This window comes from Contarinia nasturtii, unplaced genomic scaffold (genome assembly GCF_009176525.2).
Source record: "Contarinia nasturtii isolate CC-2019 unplaced genomic scaffold, AAFC_CNas_1.1 Cnas_scaffold_1037, whole genome shotgun sequence".
NCBI classification, from domain to species: Eukaryota; Metazoa; Arthropoda; class Insecta; order Diptera; family Cecidomyiidae; genus Contarinia; species Contarinia nasturtii.
Genome location: NW_022198383.1, coordinates 2,505,611 through 2,522,463, shown reverse-complemented (window position 1 = coordinate 2,522,463; position 16,853 = coordinate 2,505,611). Strand labels below are relative to the sequence as shown.

General features: G+C 33.4%; 4 protein-coding genes and 1 long non-coding RNA gene across 5 annotated transcripts; 3 read left to right on the top strand and 2 right to left on the bottom strand.

The window, feature by feature from the left end:
• The first annotated feature begins 364 nt into the window (after positions 1-364).
• Positions 365-1,580, top strand: LOC116344299 (D-alanine--D-alanine ligase-like). The gene has a single exon (XM_031772776.1). The coding sequence runs from the start codon at positions 423-425 to the stop codon at positions 1,341-1,343; it is 921 nt and encodes a 306-aa protein (XP_031628636.1). The 5' UTR covers positions 365-422; the 3' UTR covers positions 1,344-1,580.
• A 1,749-nt stretch (positions 1,581-3,329) lies between these two features.
• Positions 3,330-3,823, top strand: LOC116343670 (gustatory receptor 23a-like). Its single transcript, XM_031771874.1, has 4 exons — positions 3,330-3,392; positions 3,452-3,523; positions 3,598-3,687; positions 3,749-3,823. The coding sequence occupies exons 1-4, from the start codon at positions 3,330-3,332 to the stop codon at positions 3,821-3,823; spliced, it is 300 nt and encodes a 99-aa protein (XP_031627734.1).
• Positions 3,824-8,582: 4,759 nt separating this feature from the next.
• LOC116344072 lies at positions 8,583-9,939 on the top strand. Its single transcript, XM_031772451.1, has 5 exons — positions 8,583-8,696; positions 8,784-9,048; positions 9,107-9,333; positions 9,395-9,574; positions 9,645-9,939. The coding sequence occupies exons 2-5, from the start codon at positions 8,794-8,796 to the stop codon at positions 9,883-9,885; spliced, it is 903 nt and encodes a 300-aa protein (XP_031628311.1). The 5' UTR covers positions 8,583-8,696; positions 8,784-8,793; the 3' UTR covers positions 9,886-9,939.
• A 2,953-nt stretch (positions 9,940-12,892) lies between these two features.
• On the bottom strand, positions 12,893-14,509 carry LOC116343669. Its single transcript, XM_031771873.1, has 4 exons — positions 14,467-14,509; positions 14,019-14,391; positions 13,274-13,944; positions 12,893-13,214 (listed from the first exon to the last, which is right to left on the bottom strand). The coding sequence occupies exons 1-4, from the start codon at positions 14,481-14,483 to the stop codon at positions 12,893-12,895; spliced, it is 1,383 nt and encodes a 460-aa protein (XP_031627733.1). The 5' UTR covers positions 14,484-14,509.
• An 873-nt stretch (positions 14,510-15,382) lies between these two features.
• Positions 15,383-16,012, bottom strand: LOC116344398. Its single transcript, XR_004201410.1, has 3 exons — positions 15,891-16,012; positions 15,744-15,826; positions 15,383-15,688 (listed from the first exon to the last, which is right to left on the bottom strand). It is a non-coding gene; the product is annotated as an uncharacterized LOC116344398 (long non-coding RNA).
• Positions 16,013-16,853: the final 841 nt, after the last annotated feature.

Genomic DNA, 16,853 nt, shown 5'->3' with positions numbered 1-16,853 from the left:
GATTCTCCAAAATTGTTTACGAGAAAGGAATTTTCCTTTATGCGAGTCAAAAATGTCGATTTTATTAACTCACAACCGCCATCACAACAAATTTATTCAAAATTTAAATAAAGTGATGCGCGAGACATATAAAATATTATTTTGCTTAACTCTGAAACGTACTAATGAACCCATCTATTTGGAAAATAATGAACGAAACATGTTCCGTCCAGATGCCAACTTAAGCTTTAAAATTACGTCATAATTATCTTTAATTAACATACAAAGCTTTTTTGTTGCAAAACATTTCGATACGCCTTACAGAATGCTATTTAAGCCGTCAACAGAAATATCTCCGGTCCAGTTTATTTTCGTCAATCAAACATTCAACACTTCGTTTGGAAACATAAATTAATTGAGTAAATTCATCAAATCGTAGCAAAATGAGTGACAAAGTGGCAGTATTGATGGGTGGTACGTCTGCTGAACGGGAAACATCTCTATTGTCGGGTAATTCGGTTGTGACTGGGTTGCGTGAGGCTGGTATTGATGCCCATGCTATAGATACGCGTGATTTTCCTATTCAAAGCCTAAAAGAACAAGGGTTCAAGAAGGCTTTTATCGCGCTGCATGGACGTGGTGGTGAAGACGGTACGTTGCAAGCAGTGTTAGAATCTTTAAACATACCTTATACTGGTAGTGGTGTAATGGCATCGGCCATTGCCATGAGCAAATTGCGTACGAAATTATTGTGGCGTGGATATAATTTACCAGTTGCTCGTTTTGTCTGGCTTACACGTCAACAGAAAGAGGCAGGCCTGGATGATTCAACGTTGAAAAAAATCGAAGCGTTGGGACTACCGATTTTTATAAAGCCAAGTAATGAAGGTTCCAGCATAGGTGTTAGTCGTGTGGATTGCCTAGACGCTTTATCTGCCGCATTGGAAGAAGCATTTAAGTATGACAACGATGTATTGATAGAAGCATTTTTAAGCGGAGCAGAGTATACTGTTGGCATTTTGGGCGATCAGGTTTTGCCATCAGTTCGTATTCAAAGTGAAAATGGATTCTTTGACTATAATGCGAAATATATTTCAGATAAAACACAATTTTTTTGCCCGAGTGGATTGAGCGAAAAACGCGAAGCAGAAATAAGGGCATTAGTTTCATCGGCATGGCGTGTTCTTGGATGTAACGGATGGGGAAGGATTGATGTTATGGCCGACGGTGAAGGCAACTTCCATTTATTGGAAGCCAATACGTCACCAGGCATGACCAGCCACAGTATATTTCCGATGGCCGCTAAAGAAGCTGGACTGTCATTTTCGGAGACTGTGAACCGTATTCTTGAATTGGCTGTTTGATTTAAAATTTTGAATATTTGATTATTTTAACGTGTGCTTCTGCCATAAATAAATTGAAGTACCAACGAATTTTACTACAACAACTACAAACTTTTATGACGAAAACTAATAAACGAAAAATTTGAACAAAGTGAAGTCTACCGCTATCTATACTGTTTAGACATCTAACGCTGTTTTTATGGTCAAATGTATATTTTTTTGGTTCGTTTTTCTAATAAAAGTCAAAGATATTTTTACTGCTGGAATAATAAAAAATAAAATCAACATTATAACATCTATGGTGAAAAATTGAAATCATCACGTGATTTAGTTTATTTTTATTTCAGAATAAATTTTCTAATAGAAAATTTCTATCACACCTAAAAATATACCACTTTATACATATGATATTTATTTATAAGAAATTTAGCGGGTTACTGTGAAATTCCGTTTATAACAGACATAAAAAGAAATTTAAAAAATACGTGACAAAAATAATGTAAAAATATGGTAAAAACACACAGATAGGCATTTTGCCTAAAAGTTCCTAATGAGTATCGAATTTTGTAAGGTCATAACTGCTGATAAATAATTCATTAATTCATTTCACAAAAAAGATTCAGAATAATTTATTAGATAAATCGATAGGAATATTTATGTATTGGCGCTAAGCCCTGCATTTTTCTGACCCATTTGAAAAAGCATATTTGTTGATTGATGACTTTGAATTCTGTCTTTTTCCCGAATTCATATATATATAAATGCATTTCCAGCATTTTTTGTGATTTATGAGAATGAATGACCTAGATCTCAGCAGAGACAATAAAATTGTCAGCAAAAATCATGATATCAAAGGCAATTATTGTTAGTCAATCATTTTTTACGACAAAACCCAATGTTATCGCCACATTTATTTACTTTTCGTTGGCGTAAAAGAAAATTGTGGAATGCCAATGACCATTCTAGTCGAAACCGTTCACATTGAATTGTCTACTTTGTACAATAGTTGAAGTGAAAAAAGCAAAACCTACGATGCAAAAAGAAGTGTCCAAGCATTTTTTATGGGCAACAAAGATTGAAAACTTATTAATTGATTTTTTCATTGATGTTACAATCTGTCCAATCAAAATAGATCGAAATGCGCCGCGAATAAAAGTGAAATATCAAAAATCTTCCAGATTGTTTGCTTTTCTAGGGATAAACATAATTATTCTTTACATATGTGGAATAGTCACAATTCGAATATTTTTTATAAATCCCCAAAGTGAGCTGAGCATCTGGACTGAAGTCATAAATGTGTGTGGTATTTTTACGTCGTGTCTGATTATTTTGATTGAAACTCAATTCACGCACAAATACTTTTCCGATTTTCTATATTTGAAGCAAACAACTGAAAATGAGTTGCAAACATTGTGTTGTCGCGAACTTTTTGAAAATGAAAAATATTTGTACATCAAAACCTATTGGAGATACTTACTTACCTATCAAATAGCCGGTTGGATAATCGATATAATAAATTTAATTGATATTGGACGAGATTCGGTCTGGAAATTTTATACCGGTTGCTTTATAGTGCCGATAATGATGAGTCGATTTCGAACTTTACAACATCAATTGCACATAAAAACATTGAATTTCTACATAAAAATGATTCGGATAAAAATCGAACAGAGTATCAATGATCTGGACAATAATGGATTGTTAGCCAAGCAACAAAATCGACAGCAGTTTGCCATGATGAATCGGAAAATTTTTAATGATTTGAAATTATCAATGCGCATTTTCACAACAATTTTTCGAATGACATATTTAGTGAACAAAACGTTTGGATTTTCTTTATTGGTTATCATTTTTGGATGCTTTATTCATTTGCTGTCGAGCTTTTTTTGGATTTATTCTAAATTGTATTATGAAGACTTGGAAAATCTGTTAGGTTTGTAGAGTATTGCATTTCAATTTACGGATTATGAAAAGGTGACTTTTTCCCTTACAGATATTGTTCTTCAAATGCTCCTGTCAATTCTTTTTGTTGTCATCGAGTTAGCGTCGTGTGAAAGCTGTACAAAAGAGGTAATTTTGATAATTTAATGCTATGAATTGTATTTTAATTGTGTAAAATTTTGAATAAGGTAAATCTGTTGGCGTTTCTTGTCACAAGTCTTGAATTAAACGGAGAATATGCAAATATTTTTGATTTACTGGTAGGCATGGTTTGCAAATTATCTTCATTTTGATTATGAAAAATTAAAATTAAAGTTTATAAATTATATTTCAGCTTGAGAACTTTTCTCTTCAGTTGATGCATGAACCAATCGTATTCTCCGTGGCCGGTGTTTTTCGGCTGAATTTCACCCTTTTGCGTGCAGTAAGTTCAAAGTATTAATATCATTTTTTAGAAATACTCAAAAATATATTTCACATTTTAGATGGTTGCTGGCATTACCACATACATGGTTATTTTCATTCAATTCATGCCCAAGCTGTCTTACAAATTTTATTAATGTAATATCATGTATTCGAAAAATTCAAACTTGCTTAAGAATAAAGGTGCGGATTTAAATATTCAATTTAATAATTTCTAAACTCATAGCCTTGATTTTTTATAGCACGTGTTTTATTACACATTCGGTTAAACTTATCCCAAAAAATCGTATATGAGCATCGAAGTTGAATAGATTTTCGAATAAATCTGTAAAAGAGTAAACGAATTGTGATTTTAATTTAAAATGATAAATTTAGTGAACTAAAAAGACAAGAATATATAAAGACAAGAATCCAAATTAAGAGGTTTAAATCCACCAATTGTTGGTAATGTAGCCTCTTGGCATCGATGCATAAAGAATCTGAACATATGTTTTTCTTTTGTTGACATGAGATGCCAATTCAAATTAATAACAGCATCGTAGATTCTATCATGCTAGAAAAGATCTTTTTCAATAACCCGACAATATATTTGGCTGTCATCATCTGGATGTTACAGTTACAGCTCATATGTATATCGTCAGCAGATGATACGAAGTGAAAATAATAGAAGTGATTGTTATAGGTATATAAGCTTGTTATAACATATGTCCATAAAGTCTTGACAGTAAATTCAGGCGTTCATTGAGCCACATAAACAAAATCAAAAATATCAACCAATGCACACGGCACGTTTATCAGTACCTCAGGACTACTATCAAACTCAATTCGATGAAATACATCCATTCGCGGAGACGTACAAATTGGATTTACGAAAAAGTGTCTCAAATGGTTGTGGCGGCTAAGTTCAAAACAAATTTCGCATGTGTCTAAAGATGAACCCATCTGCCTACGAACCATATATTGTGTTTCATGGACTTAGTATGAAGACAAAGATTCTAGAGAAAGCAAAAAGTACGGTCGTATTCCCTATTTAAATGCTTCAACCCTCCAAAATTGTCATCAAGTACCGAAAACCGGGTTGGTCAAGCAAAAATTCGTTTTTGGTGATTTTTATGGTTACAGCACATCAAAATTTGAACCAAAACAATAGATTTAGACACGATCATTAGTAATCAGCAAAATAAGTTACGAGAAAATTGCAAAGGGTTTCTTTCAAGTGCAAGTGGTTTCTTTTGCATTGATTATGTTAGGGCACTACTATATAAGGCTAGAGACGTCGACAAACCGAACTTTGATAAAGGCGTGTTTGTATGGTAGGATCTTCTTTGGAAGGTGTTTTAGAGCCAATATTCGAGAATTTGGTGCTGAAACGTAAGGTAAAACCTCCATTACATGCTCCATTATCAACCAATTGTTGTTGAAATCGATAGAATTCATTGAGAACTATCTGATTTAACACAAAATTTTGGTTTGCAAGCAGAAAAAACACAATAATGGCTCACTTCTTAAAATATGACATTTCCGTGAAAAAAGGACCATCTGTTTAACTTCACAAAATGACACCAAATTAATTATTTCTCGTCTGTTTTCGGATGTAAGTTATAGGCGAAGGTCCAAAATACTTGAAACAAGCAACAATTAGCGGGAAGGTTCGAGAGAAAGTTGAAAGAAATCGACATATTGGTCCGCCAAAGCATGATTTTGAAGGTTCGACGCATACTGAGAAAAATCGAAGACAATGGCCCGTTCAGTGTAAGGTGAATGTGCTATTCGTAGCCCATTAATGAAGGTTTATACCAATAAAAAAGAATTTAATATTGTATGTTTGTTGTTCAAATAGCGAACATCTGAATTTACTGTCAAGACTTTATGGACATATGTTATACTGGTATTACTATAACAATCACTTCTATTGTTTTCACTTCGCATCATCTGCTGACGGCATCCAGATGAGCTGAAATATCCAGATGACGGCAGCTAAATATATTGTCTGGTAAGTAATCGTATAGATCTCGAAAAAAATGACACTCGCAACCAAACTATAAGCTGCATAAAACAAAGCACTTTTCTCAAATTCGTCATTTAGAATTTCATGGCCCACGAGTTTTAACAAAGTACGTCCCCAAATATGAACAACTCTTGTGAAACGTTCATAACAATTCAATTTTTTGACCCTTTTTGACATCTTTAAAAAAAAAAAAAAAAAAAAAAAACAATGTAGTGTAGATTAATCCCTTCAAATATCAAGCAGTTACTAAAACTCGGACATCATTGGCTTAGGCTAGAACTTGAACTGCATTTTCCCACACGTGGAAATTTTCATACAATTTTTTCATTCATGTATTAACAACAGCAACAGCGATAAATATTGGCAGACTACCTATCCGCGAACGTTTACAAGGACATTTTTTACAGATTATTTACTGTCGTAAATTATTTACTGACATTTTTTACAGATTATTTACTGTGTGTCCACGGTTGGCGCTGGTGAAGCACTTTTTGTATGGAAATATTTGTTGAAAATTCAACAATACGCCACCTATTAAAGACCATAAAGATTTTCGTTACTACTGCTGTGTTGACACAGCTCTAGCGAACTATATAGCTGTATTGCAAACGTATTAGTACTGAGCACACGACTGCGATTCTGTGTATGCGTGTGTGTTGTAAATTTTGCACAAGAAGCTACGTTTGACAACTGAGTGCAGAATTTGCAATACAAACGGACACACAAAATCAGAGTCAGTGTGTTCTTTAGTAACAAAAATCTTTAAGTTTTTTAATAGATGTCGTATTCGTTGAATCTTCAACAAAAAATCTTCGATACCAGCGCCCACCGACGACACACTAGTATTAAATGCGTCAATTAAAAATAAAATTTTGCTCATTACTGTTCCTCAATTTAATAATTTTTAAATGAATTACTACCTGATATTCGGGAAATATTTAGATATTTTGAAATATGTTGAAAGTGTTTAAAGTTTGCATTTGGTTGCCACTTTTATTGATATTTTGGGAAAAAAATCTAATGAGGTTTTCAGGCTTTGAATTTTTTTAAATTTCCCCAAGGGCCAACCATCTTTTGAAGCTTACACTTTTAAATTGAACAGTTAAAATGAACGTAAACCGAACGTGAACGAATATGATTGCAATATTTTTTTTGCGATCAACTTGAACCGAACCCGAACGAACACGAACATGAAAATATAATATTTTTCGAACATAAACTGTTCAGTTCGGTTCAGTGGGCACCTCTATTCCTCATACTAATCGCATTCAAGTTGAATTTTACTGTAAATGAAAGAAATTCGAACCAAACTATTTACACTAAACGTTTATATGACTGAACTTCCATGAATTATAGACACATGGGGGTTGTATTTTGCTATTCATTTGAATAATATTAAAGAATCTGAATTGCGATGTTTAGTGGTCGTAACGTAAAAATTACCCTCTGGTTGAATGCCTTCAGAAATAGTTGATTTTATCGAACAATTAACTATCCTTCAGTTTTATGGCCATTTAATGCAATGAAAATAAGTTCAATAAAACTGCAATCATGTGTATCTCATGTGTTGCCAAGATTTATTTTTCTCTTGATTCTCTAAACAATTCAAGATACAAAAAAATTATGCCTCATCATGATCACAACAAGTTTATTGAGAGTTTCTACAGATAGGAAAAACAAATTTAATAAAAACGATTAAATTCTTTCACCTAATTCAAACTTCGACGATAACAAAATGCAAAGTCAAAGAGGTCAAAGATGTTCCGTTTAGCACTTCAGAAGATAAGAAATGAGCGATAAATGACAGCTATTCATTGAAATTCGCAAATAGCAAACACAAATATCATATTCTAACAAAAAGATGTTTAACTTGTGTGACGTGCTAGGGGGAAGACACGGGCTCTAAAATTGCTAAATTTTCTTATTTTTTTTAAGTAAACCGCATACAACGTGTACATTTGAAACTCAAATGTTTTTACGGGATAGATCTTAGTTTTTTTTTTTTTTTAGTTTTCTAGTTTGAATGAAAGGAATTCTGTCTAATTCAAGCTTAGTGTATGTGTGGTATTCAAAGAGTTGGCTTCAATCGACTTAATACACATAAAATTCAAATAACAATGGACACTTTAGTGAAAATTGACACAAAAGATTTACCAACATTAAAAAAAACTATTTTCGCCCAATCGATGCAATAATGGTTTTCTTGCTTACATGACAATCCACAATTACATTCGATGGTTTGAACAAGATCCAAAGAGAAAAAATGGAAATTTTGATTTCAGACCACCAGAAGATATTCAATTACGGCCAGTGACACAGGTTCATGATTTGGAAAATGCAAATTTGGTATGGCCACATCGCAATCTAGACTCTCTCGATTTATTAGAGCGAATGGCGAAATATAATGTGAGTGTTGGTGCTTTTTTAAATGACAGTACCTTAGTTGCTTGGTCTTTGCGGTAAATGTTCAATTTTCTAATTTTAATATGTTAGTGAATACATGTTTGAATTGCACTTAAATTGAAATTTTATTTCAGCTATTCTACGGGACTGGTTGGACCACTACAAACAGATGAAAAATTCTTTGGCCGAGGATATGGCTCGTTAGTGACTAGAGCAATTTCCAAAATGATTGCTGAAACAAATGAAAATATATACGTTGGCATTTCTGAACATAATATTCCATCAATAAACGTCAAAAGAAATGTCAAATGGATTTGAAGTGAAACAATTTTTGCTATTCCATGCACTGTTTCGCTATTCCACTCGAATCCATTCACAGGCGTTGCTATTTTATTGCAATTTCTCGAATCTTTACACTAAAATTCTAATCCTATTCCACGTGTCTGCCCCCTAGGCTCGGCATTTATACAATTGGCGAAATACATGAACAATAAAAATCATGAACAATTGATCGGGTTTGAATAAAAACTCGACTTGTATTATTCAATTTAAATTGAATTGATATGGAGTTTGAAAACGCTGTTATTAAGACATACCAAGTAAGTTTTTGTGTACTTTTTTCTTTCTTTTTTGTTCAAATAAAATGTATAAATACAAATATCTCTCTTATCTTTTACGCATATAAGTGGCAGATTCATGCAATCAAAACTAGTTCATTTTCGTCGTTTTAAGCGTAAACAGCGTCGTGTTATAATGAATCGCATAGTGGAAATCGATCGAAAAGATTTACAGATTCTAAAGAATCTGTATACTCCGGACAGTTCAAAAAATTATACTACTTACACAACAATCGCTAACTACATTCGCTGGTTTGAGCAAGATCCAAATATGAATCACATAAAATTTTTCTGTTTAAATGGCGATTTTTCCGATGGCACCTTTGTAGTGACTGTGAGAGTTTATCAATGTGCTTTAAAATGATTTCAACTTTTAATCGTCTCATTTTCAGGATCAATTTGGGGCGTATGCAGACACATTTAACGAGTCTCATGAAAACCTTTCACAGCTCCTGCAACTGCTTGATTATTCAAAAGATTATTTTTTCTTCAGCATACGCCCTTCAATTCGTCCAACACTTAAAGATGCACTTCGAAAATCAAATGTCGACGTTGGTCATTATAGCACAACATTGCTCTATCGCTTATCGAAAGAAGATGCACTTAAATTTGATACTCAGTTAATTATAATTCATTTTATAGGAAATAAAACAGAGTATTTAATAATGAAAATTTTTCAGACCACCAGCAGGCATTCAGTTACGACCAATGACAGATTCACAGGATTTGGAGAAAGCTAATTCATGTTGGCTGCATCGATGGTCAGATTCGCTTGCATTTATCCAACGAATAGCCAAATTTAATCCAAGCGTCGGAGCATTCAGAGACGATGATGGAACATTAGTTGCCTGGATTTTTCGGTAAGCAAGAAAAGCACCTTATAATCAAAACCATCTTATATTGAATTTTAATTCTTTGAAAAATATTTAGCATTCAAACGGGATTCCTCGGAATTTTCCAAACGGATGAAAATTACTGTCGCCGGGGGTATGGTGGATTAGTTCTTAGGTGCATTTCAAAGAAAATCGCTGAATTGGGTCATGATGTTTATGCAAGTATTAATGAAGAAAATACGGTTTCACGATCGCTATTCGAAAAATATGGATTTAAAACAAATGAAAAAGCTAACTGGATTCCAACCAAAATGAATAAAACTTCGTCTAATGAATAAAACTCAATGCATCAAAAATAATTCACCAAATAAAAATTATATCTGATTTTTGAAGAAAGGTGACTACAATTATCTTTTCTTACAAACTAGAGTCCCAAAATTGCATATATTGTTCGAAGTATGGTCATTAGACTTGAGGAGGATGGATCAGGTAGCACTCTTAGTGGTCTAGCATTACTATTAGGGATATTCGAGGGATTATTTGTGGGGGGCTGTTGTGATGTAGGAGGTATAAATGCATCTGTCAATGGAAACTGTTCTCTTATCAATGCAATACCATCTCGAACAAGTCTAAAAAAAAACTCAGATGACAGACGTCCACTATCCTCATCCAAAGATAAAAAGTATTGGTCCCTCAGCGTCATTTGTTTCGTTTCAGCTGCTTTAGCTATAGCAGTACCTTCATCATACCTGTTGACAAATTATTAAAGTTAATCATCGAAAAATAATAAATTCCATATTCTCCGTACTCATCAAATATGGAAACATAAACATTCGGACATTGTAAACTTTATATGAATCGTTGCGGCGAAAGAGTAGCTCTTATTTTTCTCCAAATAATACTGCAACATAAAGTTTTTTATGAATAGTTTATTTGTTGTATCACAACAAATAAACCGTGTGAAAAAAACTTCATGTTGCAGTATTATTTGGAGAAAAATAAGAGCTACTGTTTCGCCGCAACGATTCATATATTCTTGAATTGTTGCCACATAAATGTTCCATTATTACGTGGTAAAGCGTTGCACCATTCCAATTGGACCATGCAAAGCCTGGAAAAACTACTGGTTGATAATCGGTTCCAAGATTTCTACATTCTTGTAAATCGGCTCCTTCTCTAGTTGCATACAGTTTGGCAGTCTCAATTATCCCATATGTTCCAACCGTCCATGACTGAATCATATTACAAGATCTATAAACTGATGCATACGCTGGTAAGGAAATACCATCATTTGTTCTCCAAGTATAAGGAACGCCACAAATGACATAATAATTTGCTTTTAAACGATTGATAAGATTCTGGGTGCCAGTGGGATTGTTTCCAAATATACAAATCCAATACCCCATATACAGATAACCGGTTTTCTATTCTGTCGTGCATATGCCGTGGAGTTTGTAAATCCACCCACGAAATCGTTGATATCTTGATTCAATTCCGTAGTAAAATTAGCCCACCCTGAAAGATCATACATTATGAAAAACTTTCTTCCATTAACCTCAGCAGCCTGTCTAACATTGTTGGCTACGCCATTCACCTGTTGACGACCTTGTCCACGTAGATCACTTCCGAAACGCTAAAATTCATCAAAGTAGAAAGAAGCGATAAGATTACTGCCAAAAATGATAAAAAAATAAAATTCACGTATAGTTGGCGCCACATTCTATGTAATAAGCGTATACTTTCCACTTAGTCGGTTGCAACGGAAAACAAGTTTGCATAGAAACATGCAGCGCCACCTATATGTGAATTTTATTTTTTATCGTCTTAGGCAATAAATCTATGGTTTTCTTATATGACTTCTTTATATACAAAGAACAAAATTCAAAATGAGAATTTAATACCTGAAGCGCCGCAGTATCGATGCCATATTGTTGCATTCATTTAAAGTGTAAGTTTACTGTCGACTGGTCCCATGAATTGAATAATTTAGCTGGTTGCCCGTTTGTGAGATTTGCAAAGCCAGTTTGATACAGGGATACAGTTGGAATTTGCAGTTGCCACGTCTTGGGGGAGTTTTGCCATCAGGCCCAGCCGTAATCGGCCAATGAACCCATCGCCCTCTTGGAGAACCGTCAGTCGGTGTAGTAAACCACCCTTATTTGTATTAAACGATTTAACTTCAATAATCATGAAATGGAATGTCGAAAGAAAAACAAAAGTTGAACTCGCTTCAACCATGTAATCAACCTTAATAACCGACAACCAATTTACCAACTACATCGCCAATCGAACTTTGAGAAAGTACTTGTTCAACAATAATCAATATCATGAACAAGGCATCAACGCTGTTGCAGAAAAAATCAATAAATGTTGCTAATGAGAAACACAGTTAGTGAAAAGTTTACCTTTTGAATAAATTCATTTTTTCAAAAAATCTCTTGTCGTTATCTTTCAGCAATATTGTTTTAATTAAATCAAACTGGATCTGTTTAACAATAAATGTATAGAGAGTAAATCTATTCTTCAAATGAATTCAGTAAAACTCACTTTCATCGTCGAAATACATTGAGTTATATCCTTTGTTTCTTTATATTTATACATTGATATAGACAAATCTCTCGCAAAGCAAATAAATTATTAAGTAAATAAAAAAAAAAACGAAATGCAACGTTTTTAATTACTTACGTATTATTATAATTCACGTAAATAAGAAAAAAATGTAGTATTAAGGAACAAAAGCTATTTACAGTTTCAAGAACTCTGAAAAAACATTCTCATTCAATTTACGTCATAATAATAATATGCATGGGTTGATCGCAAAAAGAAAGCATTTTTGTTCACAAATGTTGAACCCCAATTTTATAATATGTAAGTGCGTTCTTTCAACACTGGACTTTGGAACGGCGGAATGAATAACAAATTTATTACAATGCAGATGAAAATAATAAATATTTACGCATCGTTCAACGTACTAAATTTTAAAATATTTTTTTACATCATTCATTTTTGGTCAAGATAAAGCATTTTGTTAAAGTAAACATCTTCATTGCGCACTATACATTATAAATGACGGTCTCCCTCTGAAAAAATATACTCCAAGGAAGACTTTGATCTTTTTTTATCAGACATTGTGCTAACCAAGATATTTTCAGCATGTTAAAATACCTCACCTGGTCAAAGATATTTACGAATCAAGGAGACTAAGATTGTGTTTTTGGTGGTTTAAGAAAACACCCGAAATATGAATCTGTTAAAAGTTGTGAGAATTAAATGTTTGAAATAAAACCATAACTTGTTGTGAAAATCAATGCCAATTTTTTATTTTATGTTTAATTAATTCGAAAATTATGCAAGTCCAACGATTGCAAACACACTTTGAAGCATGGAGACTGCATTTGGTGGCATCATTCTAGCAAAAGCGCTCATAAATTGTGAAGAGGTAGTTGTAAGCTGCCCACTGGTTGTGGCCTGTTGTGATGTAGGAGGTATAGATGCATCTGTCAATGGGAACTGTCCTCTTATCAATGCCATACCATCTCGAACAAGTCTTAGATAAAAGTCAGATGAAAGACGTCCACGATCCTCATCCAAAGTTAAAAAGTATTGGTCCCTCGGCGCCATTTGTTTCGTTTCAGCAGCTTTAGCTATAGCAGTACCTTCATCATACCTGTTGAAAAATTATTAAAGTTAATTATTAAATAGTTTTTATTCATGTATTCTTCGTACTCATCAAACATGGCAACATAAACATTCGGACATTGTAAACTGCGTATATTCTTGAATTGTTGCCACATAAATGTTCCATTATTGCGTGGAATAACGTTGCGTGGGCCACCATTCCAATTGGACCATGCAAAGCCTGGAAAAACTACTGGTTGATAATCGATTCCAAGATTTCTACATTCTTGTAAATCGGCTCCTTCTCTAGTTGCATACAGTTTGGCAGTCTCAATTGTCCCATATGTTCCAACCGTCCATGGTTGAATCATATTACAAGATCTATAAACGGATGCATACGCTGGTAAGGATATACCATCATTTGTTCTCCAAGTGTGAGGAACACCGCACATGACATAATAATTGGTTTTCAATTGATTGATAATATTCTGGGTGCCAGTTGGATTGTTTGGTCTATTGCCACCTGGTTCACCAAATCCAATACCCCATATACAGATAACCGGTTTTCCATTTTGACGAGCATACGCTGGAGATTGCATTAGGTTTATGACTGTGCTGTTGAAATCTGGCATCAGTTGTGTTGTAAAGTTGGTCCAACCTGATAAATCATACATGACGAAGAATTTTCGGCCATATGTTTCGGCAGCTCTTTGCACATTAAAAGCAACTCCATTCATTTGTTGAGCTGCCAACGGAAAAACGAGGTCACTGCCGAAACGCTGATGAAAATTCAATTATTGTATGTACGTATGTACAAAATTGACGTTTTATAAATATTGGTTCTATTACATACCTGAAGTGCAGCTGTATCGATGTTGTAAGTTTGCATCCAACTGAAATGTGTGTTCACTGTCAATTGATTCCAAGAACTGAACAAATTAGCTGGTTGTCCGTTGCCCAACGCCGCTAAACCCGTTTGATACAATTGCAAATACTCGCGTACATCGGGGTACAGCTCAAATTTACAGTTTCCCGTACTAGGCGGAGTAGAACCATTTGGGCCGCTTCTAATCGTCCAATGGACCCAGCTTCTTCTCGGAGATCCATCGAATGGCGTGGCAAACCAACCTTGATAACCGACAACCAATTTACCAACGACATCGCCAACGGGACTCTGAGCAAACGCTGGCCCAATGATAAGCACCATCAACACTAATCTGTCAGTACTTAATTAATTTGAAAAATAAAAAGTTACTTGATTGATATTGAAGAAAGAGATATGGAAAACGTATAACCTTTACCTTCTTATAAAATTCATTTTTTATAATCTGTTCTCAATCTGTTAATTTATCAATCTAAAAAAATAAAAAACAGAAATTCTCTTTATGAAATGAATTTTCAGACTGATTAAATGAACGTCGATTTTCATTTATATATCCAACTTATGAAGATTGTTTTCATTTATTAAAAAAATGATAATAAAGATAACGAGTGATGAAGGAACATAGAATACAATTGTAATGCCTTAAGGAATGAGTTTGTATCGCCAAAATAACTTTTAAAATGTTTCGAAAATGCATACTATCGCTGGCGATTCATAGAGAATTAAATTGAATATTTTCAGTCGATTTCAATATTTTAACAATTTAGCTCTCAGTAAATGGAAAAGTAAGACAAATGTAATTATACAAATATATGATTTTTTTTTTCATTTTTTGATGCACAAGTACAATCGTTTTGCTCAAAATATTTATTTAGTAGTATAAAAAACATTTATTCTTTAAAAGAATTTCTTTTCAGTTGCTTCATTCATTAAAAGAATATAAAACAATTTAATTTACAATGCATATTCGGATACAAAACAAAAATATTATCCGATTATAACTTTTTTAAACAAATAAAATGTGAAGTTTATTTAATTTACGTCAAAGCTTATTTCTGTCATTGTTAACATTCGTTTCGAGTCTAGAATATCCTGAAATGCGTCAAAACACTTGAAAAAAATTGAATTCATGTTTCTCGAGATAAACTAAGTTGAACTTTAAAACATGTGGCGCAATACAGACCTCTTTGTTTTTCTGCAATTCAGCAAACTTTCAATCAGTCGAATCATATACCTTAATTGGTGCACGAAGTTTGCAATAAAAATTACTTCACAGATTGGTCAATTTCATTAACGACACATGAAAAAAAATCAATGGAAAAAATACACACACATTTATGTATAGGTTTAAAAATGGGGCGTTTATTTATTTAAAAACAATGTACAATTTATGCTTCAAAATATTTTGTGACTATAACTTGAGCTGGGTTTGCTTTGGAATTCAATTTGCTGTTATTTGACAAAACCAAATGCCTTTTAGCTAACTGTGCGTGTGTTTTTGAACGAATAATTTGGATGACAGGTGATGACACTTTAACCGAGCTCACAAGTGGATCATCGTGGATGGGTTCGTCTATATCCATAGCAACTGCACTGCCACTTCCAACGCCAATTGACGGGATGTTCGCACTAAATGTGTACTATAAAGATATTCTCATAAGTTAAATTCTTAAATTCATTGAAATGACTTCCTACCGAAACCAAATGAAGAAGAACAAAAATGCCAAAATAAATGAAACTTTTCATGCTGTTCAGACGACACTTCAACGATTACTAAACTAAAATCGAAATTTAAAAGAAGTCTAATCCAAATAATTGCTAAAGACTTGTAAATATATTTACCGAGATAGCATTAAAATGGAAATTGAACGTGAAACAATAACGCTAACGAAGCTGCAATTCGAATGAAAAAGAAAAAAATGTGTGCACAACGATGAATAAACGTACAATTTATGAGAAATTATTGACTCAAATGATGGTTACATTTAGTCATTGCTGTATTCTATGCCTACTTCGTTTCGGAATCAAGCAATTCAATCACAATCCATATCTATGAAAAACATTTTCCTACATGATGTAATAAACAAACAAATCTCATTCAAATTCTTTACTTAATGATATAAATGTAAATGTTGCACACCACATACCGTTCTCTATTTCAAGTAATCAAAGTGATGTCACCACATCTATCTAAACATAAAAAAATATGTCATTACTCAAAAAACGATTCTCGACGAAGTTTTTTTTTACTTGGAGTATAGATTTATCAGTTATAAACGCCCGCATTTAGATTACATGAATTTCATGCTATTTTAACATGTTTTTTTTTTTTTCACTTTTTAATCAAACAAATATTGCATTACGTATCTTTGATATTTTTAACTTTAAACAAAGAAGATAACATTACATCTCATGGACTCATTGAACTTTGTATGCAAGTAGCAGAGTATTACACTGTAAGAGAAATCGATTTAAAACCATATAAAGGCCTGGAAGCGACTGTTCGGAATGGTATCTGCGTGAATACGCCCTTGAATCGAGGTACATCTGATGGATGCCATGTTGTTTTTTTCTCTTTCTGTGAATTTTTGCTGACCAGTGATTGTTTGTTATATACAAATGCACGTGTTACACTGATTTTTGTAATTTTTGCGATTTCGTTTTCCACAGTGTAGCACATGCACACTGAAAAAGAAATCGTATATAACTATTCGTCCAACTACATTAAACTTCATCTCTCTCTGCGTGTGCGTGTATGCAGTTTTCTGTATACTGTATGCGGGTCTGTACGTATGTTTAATCAGT

What these genes read in the sequence shown, in the direction of transcription:
- LOC116343669 (XM_031771873.1), bottom strand. An exon ending in TCGATACAGCTGCACTTCAG is followed by an intron (nt 13,945 to 14,018) that starts GTATGTAATAGA and finishes AATTTTCATCAG; the next exon opens with CGTTTCGGCAGTGACCTCGT. An exon ending in TATGTTGCCATGTTTGATGA is followed by an intron (nt 13,215 to 13,273) that starts GTACGAAGAATA and finishes ATTTTTCAACAG; the next exon opens with GTATGATGAAGGTACTGCTA.
- LOC116344299 (XM_031772776.1), top strand. Translation starts at nt 423, where the DNA reads ATGAGTGACAAAGTGGCAGTATTGATGGGTGGTACGTCTGCTGAACGG.
- LOC116344072 (XM_031772451.1), top strand. Translation starts at nt 8,794, where the DNA reads ATGCAATCAAAACTAGTTCATTTTCGTCGTTTTAAGCGTAAACAGCGT. An exon ending in ATGGCACCTTTGTAGTGACT is followed by an intron (nt 9,049 to 9,106) that starts GTGAGAGTTTAT and finishes TCTCATTTTCAG; the next exon opens with GATCAATTTGGGGCGTATGC. An exon ending in GCACTTAAATTTGATACTCA is followed by an intron (nt 9,334 to 9,394) that starts GTTAATTATAAT and finishes AAAATTTTTCAG; the next exon opens with ACCACCAGCAGGCATTCAGT.
- LOC116343670 (XM_031771874.1), top strand. Translation starts at nt 3,330, where the DNA reads ATGCTCCTGTCAATTCTTTTTGTTGTCATCGAGTTAGCGTCGTGTGAA. An exon ending in GTGAAAGCTGTACAAAAGAG is followed by an intron (nt 3,393 to 3,451) that starts GTAATTTTGATA and finishes ATTTTGAATAAG; the next exon opens with GTAAATCTGTTGGCGTTTCT. An exon ending in CAAATATTTTTGATTTACTG is followed by an intron (nt 3,524 to 3,597) that starts GTAGGCATGGTT and finishes ATTATATTTCAG; the next exon opens with CTTGAGAACTTTTCTCTTCA.